Below are 22,239 nucleotides of genomic sequence, written 5' to 3'. Positions count from 1 at the left end.
TCCTAACAATAGGTGTAAAAATTTTTTTTCACAAAATCCAGCAACTTTTCATGATCAAAACCTCTAAAATATTACATGTAGAAGGACCTTCCTGTAACACCATACAAGTCATATATTCCAAGTCTACAGCTAACTTCAGACATGATGGAGAAAATTTGAAAATTTTTCCTTGAGGAGTGTAACACGAGAAGGATACTTACTTTCACCACTTCAATTCAACATCATACTGGAAATACTAGCCAGAACAATTAAGCAACAACAACAAAAAAAAATAAGTGACACCTAAATATAAAAGTAGGCATTAAATTATTTCTGTATGTTCTTATAAGTAGGAAATCATAAATACTCCAGAAAAAAATGAGAACTACAAAAATTAACACAGTATATTTGAAGGGTACAAAATCACATACAAATATAATTTGCATTTCTAGATATTAACAACAAACAATTCCAAAAGGAATTTGAATAACACATTCATTTACAATACTATCCTAAAGACAAAATATTTAGGAATTAAGAGAAGCTAAAGCACCAGGGAAAGCAGCAGAAAATTGCCCAAGTATCTGGGTCCTTGCCTTCCATATGAGAGAACCTGATGGCATTCCTGGCTGCTAGCTTTGTTCTGCCCAGACTTGGCTATTGCACCCATGTGGGGAAGTGAACCAGTGGATGGAAATTCTTCCTGCTCTCTCTCTCTTTCTTGCTCTTCCTCAAAATAAATACATAATTTTTAAAAATTATCGAACACTGAGAAAATATATTCAAATAAATGACAATCAAAAAGGAAAAATCAACAAAATGAGTAGTTTATTCCACCTCAGCTGAATCAAGTGGATTAATTATTTCTGCATATTATGGTGAAAGAATATGTTAAATGGTTCCAGTTTTTTTTTTAAGACGTATTTATTTATATTAAAGACAGAGTTACAGAAAGGCAGAGGTAGAGAGAGAGAGAGAGGTCTTCCATCCACTGGTTCACTCCCAGATGTCCACAACAGCTGGAGCTGTGACAATTTGAAGCCAGGAGCCAGGAGCCTCCTCTAGGTTTCCCAGACAGATTCAGGGGCCCAAGAACTTGAGCCATCTTCTACTGCTTTCCTAGGCTGTTGCAGAGAGCTAGATTGGAAGTGGAGCAACTGGGACTCGAACCAGCGCCCATAAGACATGCCAGCACTGCAGGCTGCAGCTTTACCCACTACACCACAGCGCCAGCCCCTGCAGTTTTGTAGAATGAAGTTTTGAACAAAGGTTTGTTAGAATCAAGTCCTATATTGTCAACTATTGTCTAATAACATAATTTGGAGATATTATTACTAATTACACAGTTTATTAAATTACTTGAAAATGGCATTACGTTGGAGGCCGAATACACTTTTACTTTCACAAGAGTTGGCTATAGCATTAGACTTTCCATGGCACAATTTTCTGGCTGCACAATCTACTTGTTTGAGTACATGAGAGAAGACTTTATTAGCCAAGCAGGAGTTCAAATCTTTGAACCATGCATAAATGCCAATAAAACAATAAAAAATGTTAAGTCCTGGGTTTCTTATTAATCTACCACTAATTAATTTTAGTTGAATCCTAACTTAGTCCTAGCACTATTCCTATAGTGGACTGATACAGGGTTTTCTCGCAATGTTAGTTCATTAGGTTTGTTTTTTTTGAAGCTGAGAAATGAAACTTCCACCATTACTAAGTTTTCAGATAATGATTATATATTCAAAAGTGATTTAAGTAGTCGACATTCTTCAGCAATAATCAAGTTCTATCATATATAATATTCTAATTTATGTTTATTACATTCTAAAATATATTCCTGTTTTATTTTTCAATGAGTTTGTAATAGATACAACATGCTTTAAAGTATCGATAGACTATCTGCAAATACTCAAGAACATATAAAATGATCCCTGAAGATACAATTCAGTGGTATATAGTACACTCACAATATTACATAAGTACTTTATCTAGTTCTAAAAGATTTTCATGACCCCAAAATAAACTAAATGCCCTTTTAAAAAAAGATTTATTTATTTATTTGAAAGGCAGAGTTATAAAGAAAGAGAGATAGCTAGAGAGAGATGCCTCATCCTATGGTTTATCCCCCAAATGACCACAATGACATGGACTAGGCCAGGCCAAAGCCAGGAGCCTGGAGCTTCATCTGGGTCACCTGCATGGGTGCAGGGACCCAAGTACTTGGGCCGTCTTTCTTTGCTTTCCCAGGTGCATCAGCAGGTAGCTAGATTGGACGTGGAGCATGCGGGACTTCAACCTGTGACCATGTAGGATACTACAGATGGTGGTTTAACCTGCTGTGCCACAGTGCTGGGCCCTCCAGATTCCCTTTAAACAGCCACTGCTCCCCTTTTCCTCTACTCATGGCCTCAGATAATTATTAATTTTCTGTCCCTGTAGCTTTAGCTATCCAGGATATTTCATCTAAATTGGATCTTACAATATGTGACTTTCTGTGTCTAGCTTCTTTCCTAAAAGAATGGGGTAACTTTTATTGGCCGAAGATCATTTGGATATTTACAGCATCATTCACATGACATCCAAAATTATCAACTTAAAAATTAACCTGCTACAGATTCTTAAACTTTGAGTTCTACCTACAGTTACTTTAACAGGGCCAGAGCAAATGATTTCATAGGCCTTATATAGCTCAGGGGCTATACATTCCCCACCCCTGTGAGTATAGAATAATATTCGTGAGGTACATTCATGTTGTATGTTCTGTTTTATGGCTGTGTTTTGGTCCAATATATGTATTGTCTTGTAATTTTATTTTTTATGAGCATTTGAGTTGTTTTCATCTTTTGGCTATTTCAGATAATGCTACCATGATCAAATGTTTCTTTGAATGCCTGCTTCCAAACAATTGGAACAAATACCTTGAAATGTAATTATTAGGTCATATATGGTGATTATATGCTTAATTTTTATGAATCTGAACAAATATTTTCCATTGTGGCTACACTGTTTTACAGCAGTTGGCATAGCAGTTATGATTCCAGTTGGAATTCCTGTACCATATTTAGGAGTGCCTGGGGCCAAGTCCTGACCACAAACTCCATTCCAGCTTCCTGCTGATGTATACCCTTAGAAAGCAGCAGATGATGATTCAAGCATCTGAGTTTCTGTTGCCTACATGAGAGACCTGGATTGAGTTTGCTCTTATCTTCACCCTGGTCCATCCCCAGACATTAAGGTCATATGGGGAGTGAGCCTTCAAAAGATTTTTCTCTCTCTCTCATAGTTAATATATGTATATATATTAAAATAACGTTGTAAATTAAGAATATTCTAAATTTTTGCATCAATTTTAGTCCCATAGTATATCCTAATGAATTTGAGCTACAAGTCTTGACTATTCTTTAATTTCTTCCCATTCAAGTTGTCTGTGTTTTTCAAATAATAGTGTCAGTATCTCTTATATTGAGTTTCCATGACTCTCACTGTGCTACGAAAGATCTTATCCAGATTTTTGTTAGCAAATTTTCAAAGCCTCCTATTTTCTAAGGAAGTTAATCACTACCATCCTGTGCCAATTCAATTTGACAAGCATTCATGAGCACTTACAATGCATGAGACACTTCTGATCCAGCACTTAAGAAAATGAACTGAATGGTTGGAAAATCAGTTTTAGACATAACACATACTGATTGCAAAGACTTTTATATTAGAACTAGAATGAGTTTTTTGTCCACAAAGAGAAACTTGAGTTAATGGAATATAAAGAATGAGAGGCCTTGGGGAAAGATATTGTTCAGATCTGATATGCCATTAAGAGATTAGATGCTTTTAAAGCTGCCATGAGAAAAGTCCAAATGATACACATTCATGATAGTAATGGAAAAAGAAATTTGAAATGGAGTGTTCCACAGAATCACTCAGCATAATGCCATTGATTAAATAATGACTAGAAGGAAATTACACATTAAACTGTGATACCATCCACTAGACTATCTTAACCTTTTCTGAAGAAATGTATTTGCTAACATTCCAATAGAACCCAGTGCATAGTGTGTTTCAAGAGAGCTAAATTGAATCTGGAAATAGAGATAGTGATTGAGTTGTAATTCTTTGAGAATATTACTTCTCTATAAGGTAAAAAGCATACATGAGTTTTTCAAAAGCCATTGAAAATAGTTCTTGACAGCAACAACTCTTTGAAATTCAAAGGAAGTTTTAAGCCTGTGGAAACAGTAACAATTGGTAATATATTTACTATATTTAAAGTATGATTAGTAGCAGAATTCCTGGAAAAAGATAGTAATGGATTTACTTGTGGTAGTGAAAATAATTAACAAGATAATACCTATTGTTCTGAATATATATTTTTTCCAATATCAACAGACTCCATCTTAAGCAGTAACATTAGAATTAGATCTAAAAAAGTAAAAACAGGGAGAAATCTGAGATATCATTTGAGAAAACAGAGGTCTAAAAATTTGAAGACACATCTAATAAGTCAAAATGTGTTAATACTACATTCAACTATAAATTAAAAAAACGCTACAACTTGACTTTTTTATTCAAAATTCTAGGTATCAGTCAGTACCAGTTTGATGCTGCTAATTGGAAGATGCTGTTTGTTGGGAGCTGGTCATCATTTTGTGTTTCTGCTCTAGTGTCCAACATCTAGGACTTTGCCAAATTGATAGTTTCAAAATGGGAAAATGGTTACTGCCCATCTAAGACTCACAATTACATATAGATGGGAAGAAAATCTCTTGATAGAAAATAGAAAATTTTTCTTTAATGAGACTTTGCTTTAGGGTTATCCTCATCAGAAACATATACTTATAATTCAATTTTGGAGGACTATGTGACATAACCTATTTTATTTACCATGAGGCTAGCATTTTTTTTTGCTTTGGTTGAGGACCTTTCTGTCATCCAGAAAGTGAAACTGTTAATGAAATAGAAGGTTGTAACTGATAATGTGAAAGCAGCTTAGAGTGTTCACCTCAAATCACAATAGATCACTTCTGGTGAAAATCTGTATTAATCAGCATTCAGTAGCCCAGTAGGACATGTGTGTGTGTGTGTGTGTGTGTGTGTGAGAGAGAGAGAGAGAGAGAGAGAGAAAGAGAGAGGGAGAGAGAGAAATTGGTATATGCAATTGTAGGCATTGGTAGATCTAAAACCTGAAGGGCAGCCTCCAGGATGGAATCGCAAGGTTTAATTGATGTTTTAGTTCCAAGTCTAAGCTTGTCTGAAGGTATAATTCCTTCCTTTGGGAACCAAGCCTTTTTTCTTAAGCCTTTCATTTAACTGAATGAGGCTCATTCATATTATGGAGGGTAATATACACTATTGGAATTTAAAAAACACCTTCACAGTGAAATCTAAATTTATATTTGACCAAGTATATGGATACCATGTACTAGCTAAATTGACACAGATTTTCTTGTTAACTTGGCACCACTACATATCTCCTTAAACCACAACTAATGCATAAATTTAATAATCAGGCTACACTCTAGCTAACATGATACAATTATCTTGCATACATCCAAAAACACACTAAACTTTTTTCCAGAAAATAATGTAGTTGTCTGGCTATTTCTTATTCCAAGAAAAGAGAGCAATCCAGTTTACTGCTTGAAGTTTTAACGTTGTGGGGATTTAGCTTTGTCTCTGTTCAAGAAAGAGGCTGTGGTACTATAGTTGTCTGCATCTCTTGCAGAACCATTGAAAAATAAGCCAAATTTCCTCTTTCTCCATCAATTGCCACTTGCCCACTGTCATGGTTTAGATAACTCTTCTTTTCTCCATCCTTTATAAACTCTCAGCTGAAGAAATCAGCATTACTGTGTGTCTAGGAACAGAGATCACAGGGGAGAAGACTACTATTAATTATTAGTTTTATTCTGGCAGGTCTTCCTGGATTATTGTTTGCCTGAGATAGCTTTCTAGCTTATTCCTCAACAGCAGGTCTTTGCTCAAGTGTCATCTTACATGGTGAGCATACTCTAAGTGATTCTCAATATGTCATACCTTTATATACTCATGTAAACCCCTTCCCTTGAGTGTGTGTGCAACCTGTGGACTTTTTTCTAATTGATTAATATGAAAAGTGATGAGACACCACTCCTTTATATACTTTATGCTAAATAAGAATTAATCTCACAAGAGTGGAGAGATTCTTTCTTGCTGCCTTTGAAGAAGCTGTCATATTGGAAGACAGTTTCTGAAAGGGTCCTAAGACACTAAACTGCTGGTTACTGAGAGTGGCCTTAGATGGCAGTCTGTAGAAAACATGGGCTCTTAGTCCCAAAACCACAAGGAGAAGAATTATGCCGACAGCCTTAGGGAGTTTAGAGGGAATTCTTTCCCCACATAAACGTTCACAGGGAATAGAGCCTAATAGACACCTGACTGAACAAAGGACAGGCATACTGATGCATGAATATGAACAGATAATAAATGTGTGGTGTGATGTTAAATGCTGGTGATTTGTTATACAGATATAGAAAATTAATATACTTTCCCTAATTATGGTATATGAAATGCTATCCCTCCCTTGCCACATAACTATGACCCTCTCTGCTTAATTTTACTTTGTCCACAGAACTCAGTATCTATTATGCTATATTGTAACTCTCAACTACAATGGAAAAAACTTCAGAGGTACCCCCTCCCCCAAACCTTGTCACAAAGGTACCCATCAACTGTGCTGTATTGAAGGCCACTAAATCAGTGTGGCTTTGTTTTAAGTTTTATGTATTTTCAGAGTGGTTATTTCCTAAATCTCTTGCATTTGAAAACTGCTGAAATTTTAGCTTACTCATTGGGTTTGCTTATTACCCTCTCCCTTTTTCCAGATGGAACTTGAGTTGATAAATAAGACTAAGCAAATAGTAGAATACAAGTGCCCACACTCAAGGAATATTGTATCTTTTAAAAAATATTTATTTATTTATTTGAAATGCAGAATTACAGAGAAACAGAGGCAGAGAGAGAGAGAGAGAGAGTGAGAGAGAGAGAGAGAGAGAGAGAGAGAGAGAGATGGCTGCAATGGCTGGAGCTGCATTGATCTGAAGCCAGAAGCCAGGATCTTCTTCTGGGTCTCCCATGTAGATTCAGGGGCCCAAGGACTTGGGCCTTCCTCTACTGCTTTCCCAGGCCATAGCAGAGAGCTAGATTTGAAATGGAGATCAGCCAAATGAAGAGCTGGTTTTTTGAAAAAATAAACAAAATTGACACCCCATTGGCCCAACTAACTAAAAAAAAGAAGAGAAAAGACTCAAATCAATAAAATCAGAGATGAAAAAGGAAGCATAACAACAGATACCACAGAAATAAAAAGAATCATCAGAAATTACTACAAGGACCTGTATGCCAGCAAACAGGGAAACCTATCAGAAATGGATAGATTCCTGGACAAATGCAACCTACCTAAATTGAACCAGGAAGACATGAAAACATAAACAGACCCATAACCGAGTCATACATTCAATCAGTAATAAAGGCCCTCCCAACAAAGCAAAGCCCAGGACCGGATGGAATCACTGCTGAATTCTACCAGACATTTAAAGAAGAACTAACTACAATTCTTCTCAAACTATTTAGAACAATCTAAAAGAGGGAAACCTGCCAAATTCTTTCTATGAAGCCAGCATCACCTTAATCCCTAAGACTGAAAAAATGCAGCATTGAAATAAAATTACAGAACAATTTCCCTGATGACATAGACGCAAAAATCTTCAATAAAATTCTGACCAGTAGATTGCAACAACACATCAGAAAGATCATCCACCCAGACCAAGTGGGATTTATCCCTGGTATGCAGGGATGGTTCAATGTTCGCAAATCAATCAATGTGATACACCATATTAACAGACTGCAGAAGAAAAATTATATGATTATTTCAAGATGCAGAGAAAGCATTTGATGAAACACAACACCCTTTCATAATGAAAACTCTAAGCAAACTGGGTATAGAAGGAACATTCCTCAATGCAATCAAAGCAATTTATGAAAAAACCACGGCCAACATCCTATTGAATGGACAAAAGTTGGAAGCATTTCCATGAAGCTCTGGTACCAGACAGGGATGCCCACTCTCACCACTTCTATTCAATATAGTTCTGGAAGTTTTATCCAGAGCTATTAGGCAAGAAAAAGAAATGAAAGGGATACAAATTGGGAAGGAAGAACTCAAACTATCCCTCTTTGCAGATGATATGATTCTTTATTTAGGGGACCCAAAGAGCTCCACTAAGAGATTATTGGAACTCATAGAAGATTTTGGCAAAGCAGCAGGGTATAAAATCAATGCACAAAAATCAATAGCCTTTGTATACACAGGCAATGCCATGGCTGAGGAAGAACTTCTCAGATCAATCCCATTCACAATAACTACAAAAACAATCAAATACCTTGGAATAAACTTAACCAAGGACGTTCAAGGTATCTACAATGAAAATTAAAAAACCTTAAAGAAAGAAATGGAAGAGGATACCAAGAAATTGAAAAATCTTCCATGCTCATGGATTGGAAGAATCAATATCATCAAAATGTCTATTCTCCCAAAAGCAATTTATAGATTCAATGCAATACCAATCAAGATACCAAAGACCTTCTTCTCAGATCTGGAAAAAATGGTGCTGAAATTCATATGGAGACACAGGAGACCTCGAATAGCTAAAGTAATCTTGTACAACAAAAACAAAGCTGGAGGCATCACAATACCTGTTTTCAAAACATACTACAGGGCAGTTGTAATCAAAACAGCATGGTACTGGTACAGAAACAGATGGATAGACCAATGGAACAGAATTGAAACACCAGAAATCAATCCAAACATCTACAGCCAACTCATATTTGATCAAGGATCCAAAACCAATCCCTGGAGTAAGGACAGTCTATTCAATAAATGGTGCTGGGAAAACTAGATTTCCACGTGTAGAATCATGAAGCAAGACCCCTACCTTTCACCTTACACAAAAATTCACTCAACATGGATTAAAGACTTAAATCTGACACCATCAAATTATTAGAGAGCATTGGAAAAACCCTGCAAGATATAGATATCGGCAATGACTTCTTGGAAAACACCCCAGAAGCACAGGCAGTCAAAGCCAAAATCAACTATTGGGATTGCATCCAATTGAGAAGTTTCTGTACTGCAAAAGAAACAGTCAGGAGAGTGAAGAGGCAACCGGCAGAATGGGAAAAAATATTTGCAAACTATGCAACAGATAAAGGGTTGATAACCAGAATCTAAAAAGAGATAAAGAAACTCCACAACAACAAAACAAACAACCCACTTAAGAGATGTGCCAATGACCTCAATAGACATTTTTCAAAAGAAGAAATCCAAATGGCCAACAGGCACATGAAAAAATGTTCAAGGTCACTAGCAATCAGGGAAATGCAAATCAAAACCACAATGAGGTTTCACCTCACCCTGGTTAGAATGGCTCACATTCAGAAATCTACCAACAACAGATGCTGGAGAGGATGTGGGGAAAAAGGGACACTAACCCCCTGTTGGTGGGAATGCAAACTGGTTAAGCCACTATGAAAGTTTGTCTGGAGATTCCTCAGAAACCTGAAGATAACACTACCATTCAACCCAGCCATCCCACTCCTTGGAATTTACCCAAAGGAAATGAAATTGGCAAACAAACAAGCTGTCTGCACCTTGATGTTGATTGCAGCTCAATTCACAATAGCTAAGACCTGGAACCAACCCAAATGCCCAACAACAGTAGACTGGATAAAGAAATTATGGGACATGTACTCTATAGAATACTATACAACAGTCAAAAACAAAGAAACCCAGTCATTTGCAACAAGATGGAGGAATTTGGAAAACACTCACTAGTCCCAGTGATCAATTTCTGTTCACAATTGATCATAATGATAGGACTAAGAACCAAAGGGATCACATAAACAAGAATAGTGTCTGCAAATACTAGCTGATAGAATAAAAAAGGGAGAGAATGATCCAACATGGGAAGTGAGATACACAGCAGACCCATAGAATGGTAGATGTCCTAAACAGCACTCTGGCCTCATAATCAGCCCTTAAGGCATGCGGATCTGGCTGAAAAGCCCATGAGAGTATTTCAGGCATGGAAAGCCAAGACACTCTAGGGGAAAAAAAAAAAAAACCTAAATGAAAGATCTCTGCGAGTGAGATCCCAGTGGAAAGAATGGGTCATCAAAGAAGGAGGTACCTTTCTCTGAAGGGAGGAGAGAACTTCTACTTTGACCATGGCCTTGTCTAAATATGATCAGAGTCGGTGAACTCAGGGGGCTTCCATAGCCTTGGCAGCTCATGACAAGAGCCTAGGGTGATTACTGAGGCCAAAAGCAAGAGTGTCAATTTGTTAAGTCAACAACAGGAGTCACTGTGCACTTACTCCTCATGTAGGATCTTTGTCCTTAGTGTGCTGTCCATTGAGATTTAATGCTATAACGAGTACTGAAACAGTATTTTTCACTTTATGTTTCTGTGTGGGAGCAAACTGTTGAAATCTTTACTTAATGTATGCTAAGCTGATCTTCTGTATATAAAGAGACTTGAAAATGAAAAAAAAAAAAAAAGATAAAGAAGTGGAAAAGCTAGTTGCCTGGTTTGATAAGTTTGCATTGTATACATGCTTGAAATAGTGTACAGTGCCTGGTAAAAATGTATGCATGTTGCATGTTAATAAAATATTTTTAAATATTACAATAATTCATCCATCCTAGTAAATGAATTATAAGAAAATGTCAAAGATATATCACTTATTAACTCTCAATAAAAATTTAGAGTGATATTACTAAAGATTGGATATGCTATATAAGCTCATATAATGTTGAGAGGAGTGCAAAAGTGTGTAGTTATCATTATATGTTAGGAAAACATCAAAGTCTCAAAAAGAGCACATATGTATCTTTTATTCCAGCAATTCCACTTGAAGAAACCTATCATTTGGATGTGATTAAACAAAGTGTGTGTGTGTGTGTATGTGTATTTGTGTGTGTTATGTGTGAGCTGATACACAATCGATTTTTATGTATGTTGTAAATCCAATTCTATATTCATTCCCTCTCTCTCTTCCTTTTTCTGCTCTACCTTCTCACCCTGATTAAATTTTTGCCATGAACCTGAGATCAAGATCATTGATACTTGTAACTTCATGGGATTCCTGAGAACATATCTGAGTACTGATGGATAATTGTTGACTATATCTGTGTTACCCTTGTTACATTTTGATTTGGCATAGAACTAACAGTAAATCCGTAAGAAAGTAGAGTAGGCCCTCTGGGAAGTTATCATAATCAAAGAATATTGATTCTCTCTGCTTTGCTATCAGCTCTTTACATGTCTCCAAAACATGTGTTGAATTATAAAAAATTGACCATTATAATTCATTTTGAATAGAATAGTTAGACCACACATCCCCAACCATTCCTTTCAATTGTTTTCTAATTTTTCTAGTCTTACCTTTCTGTCATTCCATCTTGACATTGATCACTAAGCATTTCTTTTGAGTGATTTTTAATAAATTGTTGTGGAAGGTTTTGAAATATCATTGATATTTCCACAAGTCTCACCAGTATTATTGTGTTTATTTGTGTGAAATTTAAGTTTATTTTTTCCATTTGACAGTGTCTGAAGAATTAATTTGATTGCTATTATTCACCTTTAAACATTGCTGCACTAGATATAAAATGTGACATGGAAACTTTACTTTTGCTGCAGAAAAATATGAGAGGTATTAAGCTGGGGAAGAATCTAGCCATAAGACTTCTGAATTATTTGGGTAGGGCTATAAGCTCTGCAGTTCATTATCACCGAAATATGAGACCACTTCAAAAGTTCAGGGAAAATGGAATTGAAAAATGTTTATTTTGGTGCAGAAAAAAATTTAAATCCACACTCTGTGTTTTCATGATACTCGTTTCCCATGAACTTTTTAAAGATTACTTATACTAGGTAAGTTTTCTTACCTTGATATGATATCAGGAAATATATCACTAAGATAAGACAAGTGTGTGTTCATATATGATGGAGATTGGTAGGAATACTTAAATGTAGCTTAGTGCTTTTGGATAACCTCTATAATATTGAGACATTTAAATACTAAATATATACAGTTCTCTAAATTTACATTTAGGAACTGGTTACAACCATGTCTACACTGTTGGTGGGGATGTAAATTAGTATAGCCATTATGGAAAACAATATAGAGATTCCTCAAAGAAACTGAAAATAAAACTATTATATGATCCAATAATATCACAACCACACATATCTCCAAAGGAAATTACATCATTATATCAAAGAGGTATCTGCACACATATGCTTATGGCAGCAAAGTATTCACAATAGCCAAGATGCAAAATCTAACTAGATGTTCATTGATGGATAAATGAATAAAGATAATCTCATATATGTATAAATGTGTATATATATATGTATATTACATAGACACACACACATATATATATATATGAAATATTTATATGTGAATTACACAAGTGAATTGAATTTGAAAGTTACGGGTTTATAAGACTGTCACATTTCATATGAATTAGGCAGAGAAACATAGAAGACAAAAATCAATGAGAAGAAAGAAAAATTTTCAATTTTTATTTAACTAAGGTATCAATGTATTTTTACTGTAATGTTACATGTGCATTGGCATTTTCAAGAGCCAAAGTGGAAGCAGATACTTTCCTCAGAAGTAAATGTTCATGATGTTGTGTTTTGCTTTGATAAGATCAAGGATAATGCATTGGAAAATTCCAAGAACAACAGCAGCATTGGTGAACTCAGGGGGCTTCCATAGCCTTGGCAGCTCATGACAAGAGCCTAGGGTGATTACTGAGGCCAAAAGCAAGAGTGTCAATTTGTTAAGTCAACAACAGGAGTCACTGTGCACTTACTCTTCATGTAGGATCTTTGTCCTTAGTGTGCTGTACATTGAGATTTAATGCTATAACTAGTACTCATACAGTATTTTTCACTTTATGTTTCTGTGTGGGAGCAAACTGTTGAAATCTTTACTTAATGTATGCTAAGCTGATCTTCTGTATATAAAGAGAATTGAAAATGAATCTTGATGTGAATGGAAGGGGAGAGGGAGTGGGAAAGGGGAGGGTCGCGGGTGGGAGGGACGTTATTGTAATCCATAAGCTGTACTTTGGAAATTTATATTCATTAAATAAAAGTTAAAAAAAAGAAAAAAAACAACAGTAGAAGTTTAGGATTACAGTAGAGTCAAATACTATTAATCATTTCCATATCTTTTGATAGAGGCTCAAAGAACTGAAACAAAGGGAGTTTGCTCGAAATGTAGCATCTAAGTCCAGGAAAGATGAAAGAAAACAGGAAAAGGCCCTGCAACGCCTGCACAAGCTGGCTGAGCTAAGGAAGGAAACAGCATGGTGAGTGTGCACTAAAATGTACTTTTCTTAAACCCAAAGAGTGAGAAGTTAGAAATAAGGGCACAAATTATTTATTTCTGTATCCAGAATAATCATGGACTTCTGTAGGCTGTAAACAGTAATTTAAATGTGAATTTTATGCAGACACCTGTTTAACGCACATTTCAATAAAAAGCCATTATGACTATAATTTTAGCTTGTAAGAAAATAAATTTCACATTTATGCTGCAATTCAAGCTATCGTAATTGAACTCTATTCCATTTCTTGGTAAAATTTTAAACATTTAACAAAGAAAAAAAGCATGATAATATCTTATAATCTTTTTTTGCAAATAAGTTTTAAGTGGAATTTTATTTTTTGATATCTAAACATTTTTATTAACTTTGTATTTATAAAACAAAAATTGTAAGGTAGTAATACAACAAGTTCCTGTGTATTTGTTATCTAATTTCCCCAAGTAACATCTCATATTAATATATATATCATCGTTAATGGGCCACACTCAGCTTCCCCTATTTTTATTTGGATAACTTTCATTTGATAACAACTTTAAGATTAAAAAAAATGCTAGGAAGGCGTGTGCATTTCATAACACAAGCAAAATTAATTCCTCTGTAAATAAATGATAAACTGGACTATTGAAATTTTACAACTCTCAAATTATGACCTGCTTTCTACAGAGAAGAGCTGTTAACTGTAAGCAATGTAATAAATGAGACCATTTTGGCTGGCGCCGCGGTTCACTTGGCTAATCCTCCACCTGTGGCGCCAGCACCCCGGGTTCTAGTCCCGGTTGGGTGCCTGATTCTGTCCCAGTTGCTCCTCTTCCAGTCCAGCTCTCTGCTGTGGCCCGGGAAGGCAGTGGAGGATGGCCTAAGTGCTTGGGCCCTGCACCCGCATGGGAGACCAGGAGGAAGCACCTGGCTCCTGGCTGTGGATCGACGCAACACGCTGGCCGGGGTGGCCATTTGGAGGGTGAACCAACGGAAAAAGGAAGGCCTTTCTCCTCTCTTTCTCTCTCTCTCACTATCTAACTCTGCCTGTCCAAAAAAAAAAAAAAAAAAATCAGAGCATTTATTTCGAACCAGGGTAGTAGTATTTTAAAACTTTAACATTTGTTAATGTATTTTATTTGAAAGGCATACAGACAGACACACAGACTAACAAATATTTCCCTTCTGCCGCTGCACTCCCTAAATACTTGTGATGCCAGAGCTGAGCCAGGCCAAACAGGATCTGGAAACTCAATCTGTGTCTCCCAAGTGGGTGGGAGGGACTCATGTCCTTGAGCTAGCATCTGCTTCCTCCCAGGATGCACATTAGAAACAAACTGGGATCAGACTCCAGGCTTCAAACTCAGGTACTCTGATATGGGATGTAGATGCCCCAAGCAGCAGCTCAAGCACTATGCTAAATGCCTGCAGTTTTTAAAGTGTCCTTTTTTCCCCTCAATAATAAAGACTTTGCTATGTCTAATAAGATCAGATCTATTTTATACTGAATAGCATTACGGGATGCATTGGTACATCAAAATAATATTATGAACCCCAAATGTGGAAAAAGTAAAATGAAATTCAAAATGCATTTTAGTTCCTTTATATGGAATTACTAAAAACAAATTTGGGGGATAGACATCCAGAGTGGTTGGTTAAGACACCACTTGTGTTGCCCACATCCCATATTGAAGTGTCTGGATTCAAGTCATGGTTCTGCTTCCTATTCCAGCAACCTGCTAATGCACACCCTGGGAGGCAGTAGTTGAAGGCTCAAGAACTTTGGTCTCAACTTTGTATTGTAATAAATGAAAATCATACAAGTACAAGTATATACTTTAGAGAATCTTGGAACTGATCTAATGTAATGCTCCATAAGTAATATTTACAAATATAATTTCTAATATATGTTAAGAGAAGTAGAGTTAATAATAAGTTATATACAAAAAGGTAATTTTTCCAACCTAAATTTTATTTTCACTAGAGAGTTTATATTTCAGAACATGCACACACACACACACACACAATGTTCCCATTAATCACATGCTTCTAATGATGTGTGAACTGAAAGTAATAGTGTTTCTTTGGAGTATACAAGGCAATGGCTTAGTGATTAAGTAATAAAGAAAATTTCCCACTAAAATTTTTGGGTCATTTATTACTTATAAAATCTGAATTTTACTATAGAATGGAAAATTCTGCATAGGATGTTTCTGTTAGTGTAAGAATAAGACTCATAGAGATTCTTACAGTTAAGTGTTCGTTAATCAGAATTCACTATAGTATAGAGTAATGCCAAACAAAGGGAATTCACATCTTAAGTAGTCTTTTATCTTGCACTTATTGTATATGTATTTTTTTTTATTTATTTGACAGGTAGAGTTGTAGACAGTGAGGGAGAGAGACAAAGAGAGAATGGTCTTCCTTCCATTGGTTCACCCCACAAATGGCCACTACGGCTGCGCTGCACTGATCCAAAGCCAGGAGCCAGGTGTTTCTTCCTGGTCTCCCATGTGGGTGCAGGGCCCAAACACTTGGGCCATCCTCCACTGCTTTCCCGGGCCACAGCAGAGAGCTGGACTGGAAGAGGAGCAACCGGGACTAGAACCCGGTGCCCATATGGGATGCTGGCACCACAGGCAGAGGATTAACCAAGTGAGCCACGGTGCCAGCCCCACTTATTGTATATTTTAATGTAATTTATAACCACAGGGAAATTTTAAATATTGAGACTAGCATGTCCAAAATACTTCTTGCTAGTCCTATCTCTTAGCTATATTTGCATTACAGCATGCCACTTAGGCTGTGGGAGATGTTCAATGAATGTCGATCAATATGATTTGTTGAACTGAATTCCCAGCCTTTCAGAAACCATTGGTGAAGCATTGTTTTTTTTTTTTTAACTTCCTTCATATTTTCTAAAATTATCAATGATTCTAGTTATTTGTAAATTAAAAGTAATTTTGCTTTAGAGTATTTTACAACACTTCAAGATATCACTTGAGGCCATGGGAGTAGAAAATCTTGCCCGGGGAAGCACTGAGAGCACAGAAATTTCAAGACCTCTCCAAGTTATCCTAAACAAAATGCAAAACCTAAATCACATTGTGCACCATGGAAGGCAGTTGTACCATATGGAAGTAAATCCTTTACAAAGATTTAAAAATTTGAAAAATATTTAAATATATGTATGTCTGTGAATATTTTTCCAGATGAGTGTCCAATTCAACATATACTTTTTTCTTTATGTAGTGCTCCTGGAAGTGGCCCCATGTTCAAATCAACAACTGTTACTGTGAGAGAAAACTGTAATGAAATTTCTCCAAGTGTTGTTGTGGATTCAGTAAATAACCAGCAAGATTCCAAATACGCTTTCATTCATAGTGAAGAGAATACGAAAGACGTTGTTGCTGCAGACCCAGAAAACACAAATAATTATACAGAAAAAAATAACCAAGTCAGGGATCAGGCCCAGGGAATTCACAGACACAAAATTGGCTTTTCTTTTGCATTTCCAAAGAAAGCATCCTTGAAGCTGGAGTCCTCAGCTGCAGCATTCTCCGAATACAATGATGATGCCTCTGTGGAAAAGGAACTTAGCAGAAAAAGTAGGTTCCTCCCTGGCGCTTGTCACCTTCACCTGTCTTCACCAGCTGATGTGCTTTTGAGTTCTGAGGAGAAAGCTGATGCCTTCCTTCCAATGGAGGCAATGTGTATTGACAAAGAAACTGCTCAAACTCCAGAAATGAGAGAGATCACGAGTGAAAAAGATTCACTCCTATTACCTTCATTTTGCCAACTTCAGCTCCCTTTATCTTCGGATGCAGATAATTGCCAAAAGTTAGTCCCATTAGCAGATCAAATACCATTGGAAGACGTTGTTTTTATGAAAGAAGACAAACCTGTGAATTGTATTAATTCTGAGTCTTTAGGACACAAATCCACAACTCTCGATCTGTCTAATGATTGTATGGCTGTGCAACCTCCCACAGAGGAAAACATTAAGGATAATGATGTATCTACAAATGAGGTTGAAAATAAAAATGGTCCTGAGACACTGACCTCTTCAAATACTAAAGAGGATAACCCAAATGTACATAAAAAAACAGATTTCCAAAAAAGACAATGTGATCCGTTTGTACCTGTACTTAACAAACATGGATCGACCATTCTTCAGTGGCCATCAGAAATGCTGGTCTACACAACTACAGAACCATCAATTTCCTATAGCTGTAACCCTCTCTGTTTTGACTTCAAGTCCACTAGACTAAATAATAATATATATAAAAATAAGATGCCCTTAAATCATCCTGATTCTGAGGAGAAGGGAGAAGATGTCTGTAAGACATCAATTTCAGATTACAAGAACCTTTCTACTGTAGAAGTCACTGATTGTGAAATTAGAGGTAGCAGAAATGAGTGCACCCAAGTCACTCCTCTTTTGGCTGATGATATTCTCTCTACTAGTTGTGAATCTGGAAAAAACGAGAATATGGGTCAGAAATATAAAAATATTTCCTGTAGGGTAAGGAAAACAGGAAAGTATCATTATACTAAAAATCCAATGAAACATGACAATCTAGATAAGAAATGCAATAAAATAAAGTTGAAAGATAATCAACACTGGTTCCATAAAAGCAGAAGAAAGAAAAAGAGAAGAAAATTATGTCAACATCATCACAGAGGGAAAATCAGTGAAACAGGGACTCACCACAAAATGGAAACAGAGAATAGTTGTAGTGATACAACTAGGAAAAATCCACTGGAACCAATTTCAGAAAAACACAATTTAGCTGCAGAGCAATTACTTGATTCACATCAGTTACCTGACAAAAGGCCTGTATCAGCATCCGTATACTTAAATGAAAATGAAGAAATGTCTAAAATATGGAACAGTGAATCCAATGATGATGAATCTATCAGCTCCAGGAAACACTGCAAAAAGAACACAATAGTTCCAAATGGACAATCGAATCCAAAAATAATACATCCTGGGAAACAAAATTTAACATATTCCAGAACTTATTGTTGTTGGAAAGCTAAAAGGTCAAACTATAGACAGGATGAGCAATGTTTGGTTCTTCAAAATGACATGAAAGGCACGAGTCCGAATCAGGCTGTTAAAAGAGGTTACAATTCTGTCACGAATGAATCAGAAAGAGTCTATCGAAAACGTAGGCAACATTCATATTCTTATTCCTCAGATGAAAGTTTAAATCAACAAAGTTGTTTGCCAGAAGAATTTCTGAGGCCCCCAAGTTCTTCAGTTACTTCCTGTAAGCCTAAGAAGAAACGGAGGAGAAAAAGAAGCAAAGTCCACACTGGATTTGAAACTTTGGAAATCAAAGAAAATACAGACTTTCTCATGAAAGAAAATTCTTCACTATGTCACCTGGATGGGGTAGCAAGTGAAGACATGGAAAAAGAAATAAAACCACAAGAAGATGCACATACTGAAAGGAACTCAGAACAAACGAACCAAGTAACTAACCAACTAGCTTTGCACACTAGCAGTGGCCTTCATCCTGAAACCAGTGGTGTTGCTGAGCACTCGGTAATGGAGACCACAACAGGTGGTTTGTCAGATGTTACTAAGGACCCCACTGCATCTATCTATGTCTCTAGTGCCCCAACAAAAGAAGCATTCGACAATACCTTGCTTGGTCACAAAGAAGAAAGTGAGACTGTAAATATTAATGAGAAGCAAATTCCTTTCAAGGTGCCTAATATTGAAAAGAACTTTAGACAGTCGCAGTCTAAGTCATACCTTTGCCGTTATGAACTGGCTGAGGCCCTTCCACAAGGAAAGGGGAATGAGGCATCCCCTGAGTGGCTTCATTATAATTCAGGAATCCTTAACACACAACCACCATTACCATTCAAAGAAGCACATGTCAGCGGTCATACCTTTGTAACAACTGAGCAAATCTGGACTCCGATAGCTTTACCAGAACAAGCACTGTTGATCCCAATAGAAAACCATGACAAATTCAAAAGTCTACCATGTGAGGTCTACCAGCACATTATACAGCCGAACGTGTTGACCAACAAGGTCAAGCTTACCTTTCCTCCAGCTGCCCGCCCACCCCCTGGCGCACCTCTGCAGCCTTTGCCTTTGCAGCAGCCCCTATGTTCTACCTCCGTAACCACGATCCATCACACTGTTTTGCAGCAGCATGCTGCAGCAGCTGCAGCCGCAGCCGCAGCCGCAGCTGCGGGGACCTTCAAAGTGCTTCAGCCACACCAACAGTTTCTTTCCCAAGTCCCAGCTCTCCCCAGAACATCATTACCTCAGATCTCAGTAGGACCAGTAGGACACAGGCTTTGTCCTGGTACTCAGCCGACTTTTGTTGCTCCTCCTCAGATGCCAATCATCCCAGCTTCTGTTCTTCATCCGAGCCATCTGGCCTTCCCACCTCTACCCCATGCTCTCTTCCCTTCACTGCTTTCCCCACACCCTACTGTCATTCCTCTGCAACCCCTCTTCTAGTCATATCCATAAAATAGAAAGAAAACACCCATGTGAAAACTGTTACTATAGCATAAATGTTCATATAAATGGATAATTGGCTGTTCAACTGGTTGAAACAAAATGGCCAATGTATGGCTTCATTGATTTGAAATCATTTACTGTAAGTGTAATGATGCAAATAATTTCTTAAGTTTCTGATATATATATAATATTAAAGTAAAGCACTGAATAGTTTAAAAATCAATACAATATATGCTGTATATTAAAATGATGTCTTAAGAATATGTATAATGTACATAAAATATATTTATAGTACTGTAATTTATGTTGTAAAGTATGCTCTTTGTTTTTTTTTAATCTTTGTGTATTTGCACCAATTTACTGTTTAGACAAAGCTGATGCACTATGTTTTGTACCTTGGTCCTTGAAACTGTAAATTCAGTGAAATATATCTCTTGCAATAAATTTTTGTTAACTATTTAAGTAAATCAAACTTCCGTTTCTAGGTGGTTTTCGCAGTTTTAGGAATGTGTAGTAATGGTAGGTATCTTATATATATTGTTTTTTTTCTGTCCAGTGGCATTTTGGAACCTCTAAGGCACAACAATATCTTTGGAACTCTATCAATATTTAGATAATGTTATCTTTCAGAAAAAGTATAACAAAGTGTAACAAAGGCTCTACTTGCTTTTCTGTTTATTCTAATATTGTTTATATTCAGAGTTTACATATTTCTGATCCTCTTATTAGACAGTAAGCCATGGAAGTTCACATTCACACTCAAGTAATGTTAAGTGTGGAGAGATAATATCTCAAAAATATGCCAAGTATGTAGTGTTTCTGGAGTAACTCTAAATTAGTATTAGTAGACAAAAAATTGCAAACAGTCACTGTAAGTGCTTACAACATTTTTAAATGTTAAAATTTTCTAATTTAAATATATATTTCAACTTTAGAAAATATACAATTATAAGTGTTGATACAATATAAGGCATAAGCTTATTAATCACCATCCATTAAGTGACATGTGTTGAATAGCATAAACACATTCTGTATCTGAATATAAAACCAGGAGTTGCTCAATGACAAGGATAAGTTATGAGATCTGCATCGTTTGGTGACTTGGTCATTGTATGAACATCATGGAGTGCACTTACACAAATCTACATGGTACATGTCAATCATAGCACATCTTCTCTGGATACAATAAAAAGATGGGGCAAATTCATGATGTGATCTGGTGCAAAATGGCATACCGTGAAAAGCATTTTGAGTAAAAAGAGTGCAATTGAAAATGATGATAAAAATATAAGCTAGTGGGCCGGCACTGTGGCAGAGTGGGCTATGCCTCCACTTGTGATGCCGGCATCCTATATGGGCACTGGTTCTAGTCTCAGCTACTCCTCTTCCAGTCCAGCTCTCTGCTATGGCTTGGGAAGGCAATGGAGGATGAGCTGAGTGCTTGGACCTTTGCATCTGTGTGGGAGACCCAGAGAAAGCTCCTGGCTTGGGTCTGGCCCAGCTCCAGCCAGTGTGGCAATTTGGAGAATGAACCAGTGATTGGAAGACCTTTCTCTCTGTCTCTATCTCTCTCTCTGTCTGTAGCTCTACCTCTCAAAGTAAATAAATAGAATATTTGAAAAAGTAGGATAGTAAATACATATTAGTAAAATAGTAGTTGCTATCATTATCCAATATTATGTACTGTACGTAGTTGTATGAGCTATACATCTAAATGACTAACACACCGCAGATTTGCAGTAGAAACACACTCTTAATGTGCTGCACTGTGACAGTAGAATGAGTATGATATCACTAAATCATAGAAATTGGTCAGATTTATTTATATAGAAAGGCAGAGAAACAGACAGGTATAGACATCTCCCATCAAATAGTTTACTTCCCAAATGCCCAGCACAGCTGGGATTCTTCCATACCAAAGCATGAATCCCATGACACCTTATGGTTGTCAGGGACCCAATTACTTGAGGCATCACCTGCTGCCTCCCAGAGTACACATTAGCGGGAAGCTGGAACTGGGAGCTGAGTCAGCTGAGTCAGATTCAGGCATCTCTGGTGGCATCTCCACCACTATGCCAAATACCCACTCCCAGTTCCATTATGTTGTGAGGCCACAGTCTGATGTGAGGGTCATTGTTGAGCAAAACATCGTCATGTAGCACATGACTATACTCTTAATGAGACTCTGGAAATGGAATGGGGAATAAAAAAGTTGCCTTTTAATTTGCAAATCTTTCTAGTAGCCATGTTTGTATTGTATTTGCTTATCATCTAGGAACAATAAGGCACTCTCCTCATCATCCTCCCATATTCCAATTTTATTTTAATGGGTTTTGCCTTATTGTTTT

General features: G+C 36.7%; 1 protein-coding gene across 1 annotated transcript in view; it reads left to right on the top strand.

The window, feature by feature from the left end:
* Positions 1 to 20,536, top strand: part of ZNF804A (zinc finger protein 804A) — a 347,298-nt gene extending 326,762 nt beyond the window's left edge. Inside the window, exons 3-4 of the mRNA XM_051849369.2 lie at positions 13,274 to 13,404; positions 16,651 to 20,536. Coding sequence (XP_051705329.2) covers positions 13,274 to 13,404; positions 16,651 to 19,888 — 3,369 coding nt within the window. The 3' untranslated portion in view covers positions 19,889 to 20,536. The remainder of the gene's footprint in view (positions 1 to 13,273; positions 13,405 to 16,650) is intronic.
* The last annotated feature ends 1,703 nt before the right edge of the window (positions 20,537 to 22,239 follow it).

This window comes from Oryctolagus cuniculus, chromosome 3, assembly GCF_964237555.1.
Source record: "Oryctolagus cuniculus chromosome 3, mOryCun1.1, whole genome shotgun sequence".
NCBI classification, from domain to species: Eukaryota; Metazoa; Chordata; class Mammalia; order Lagomorpha; family Leporidae; genus Oryctolagus; species Oryctolagus cuniculus.
This window is presented reverse-complemented; position numbering and strand designations above follow the sequence as displayed.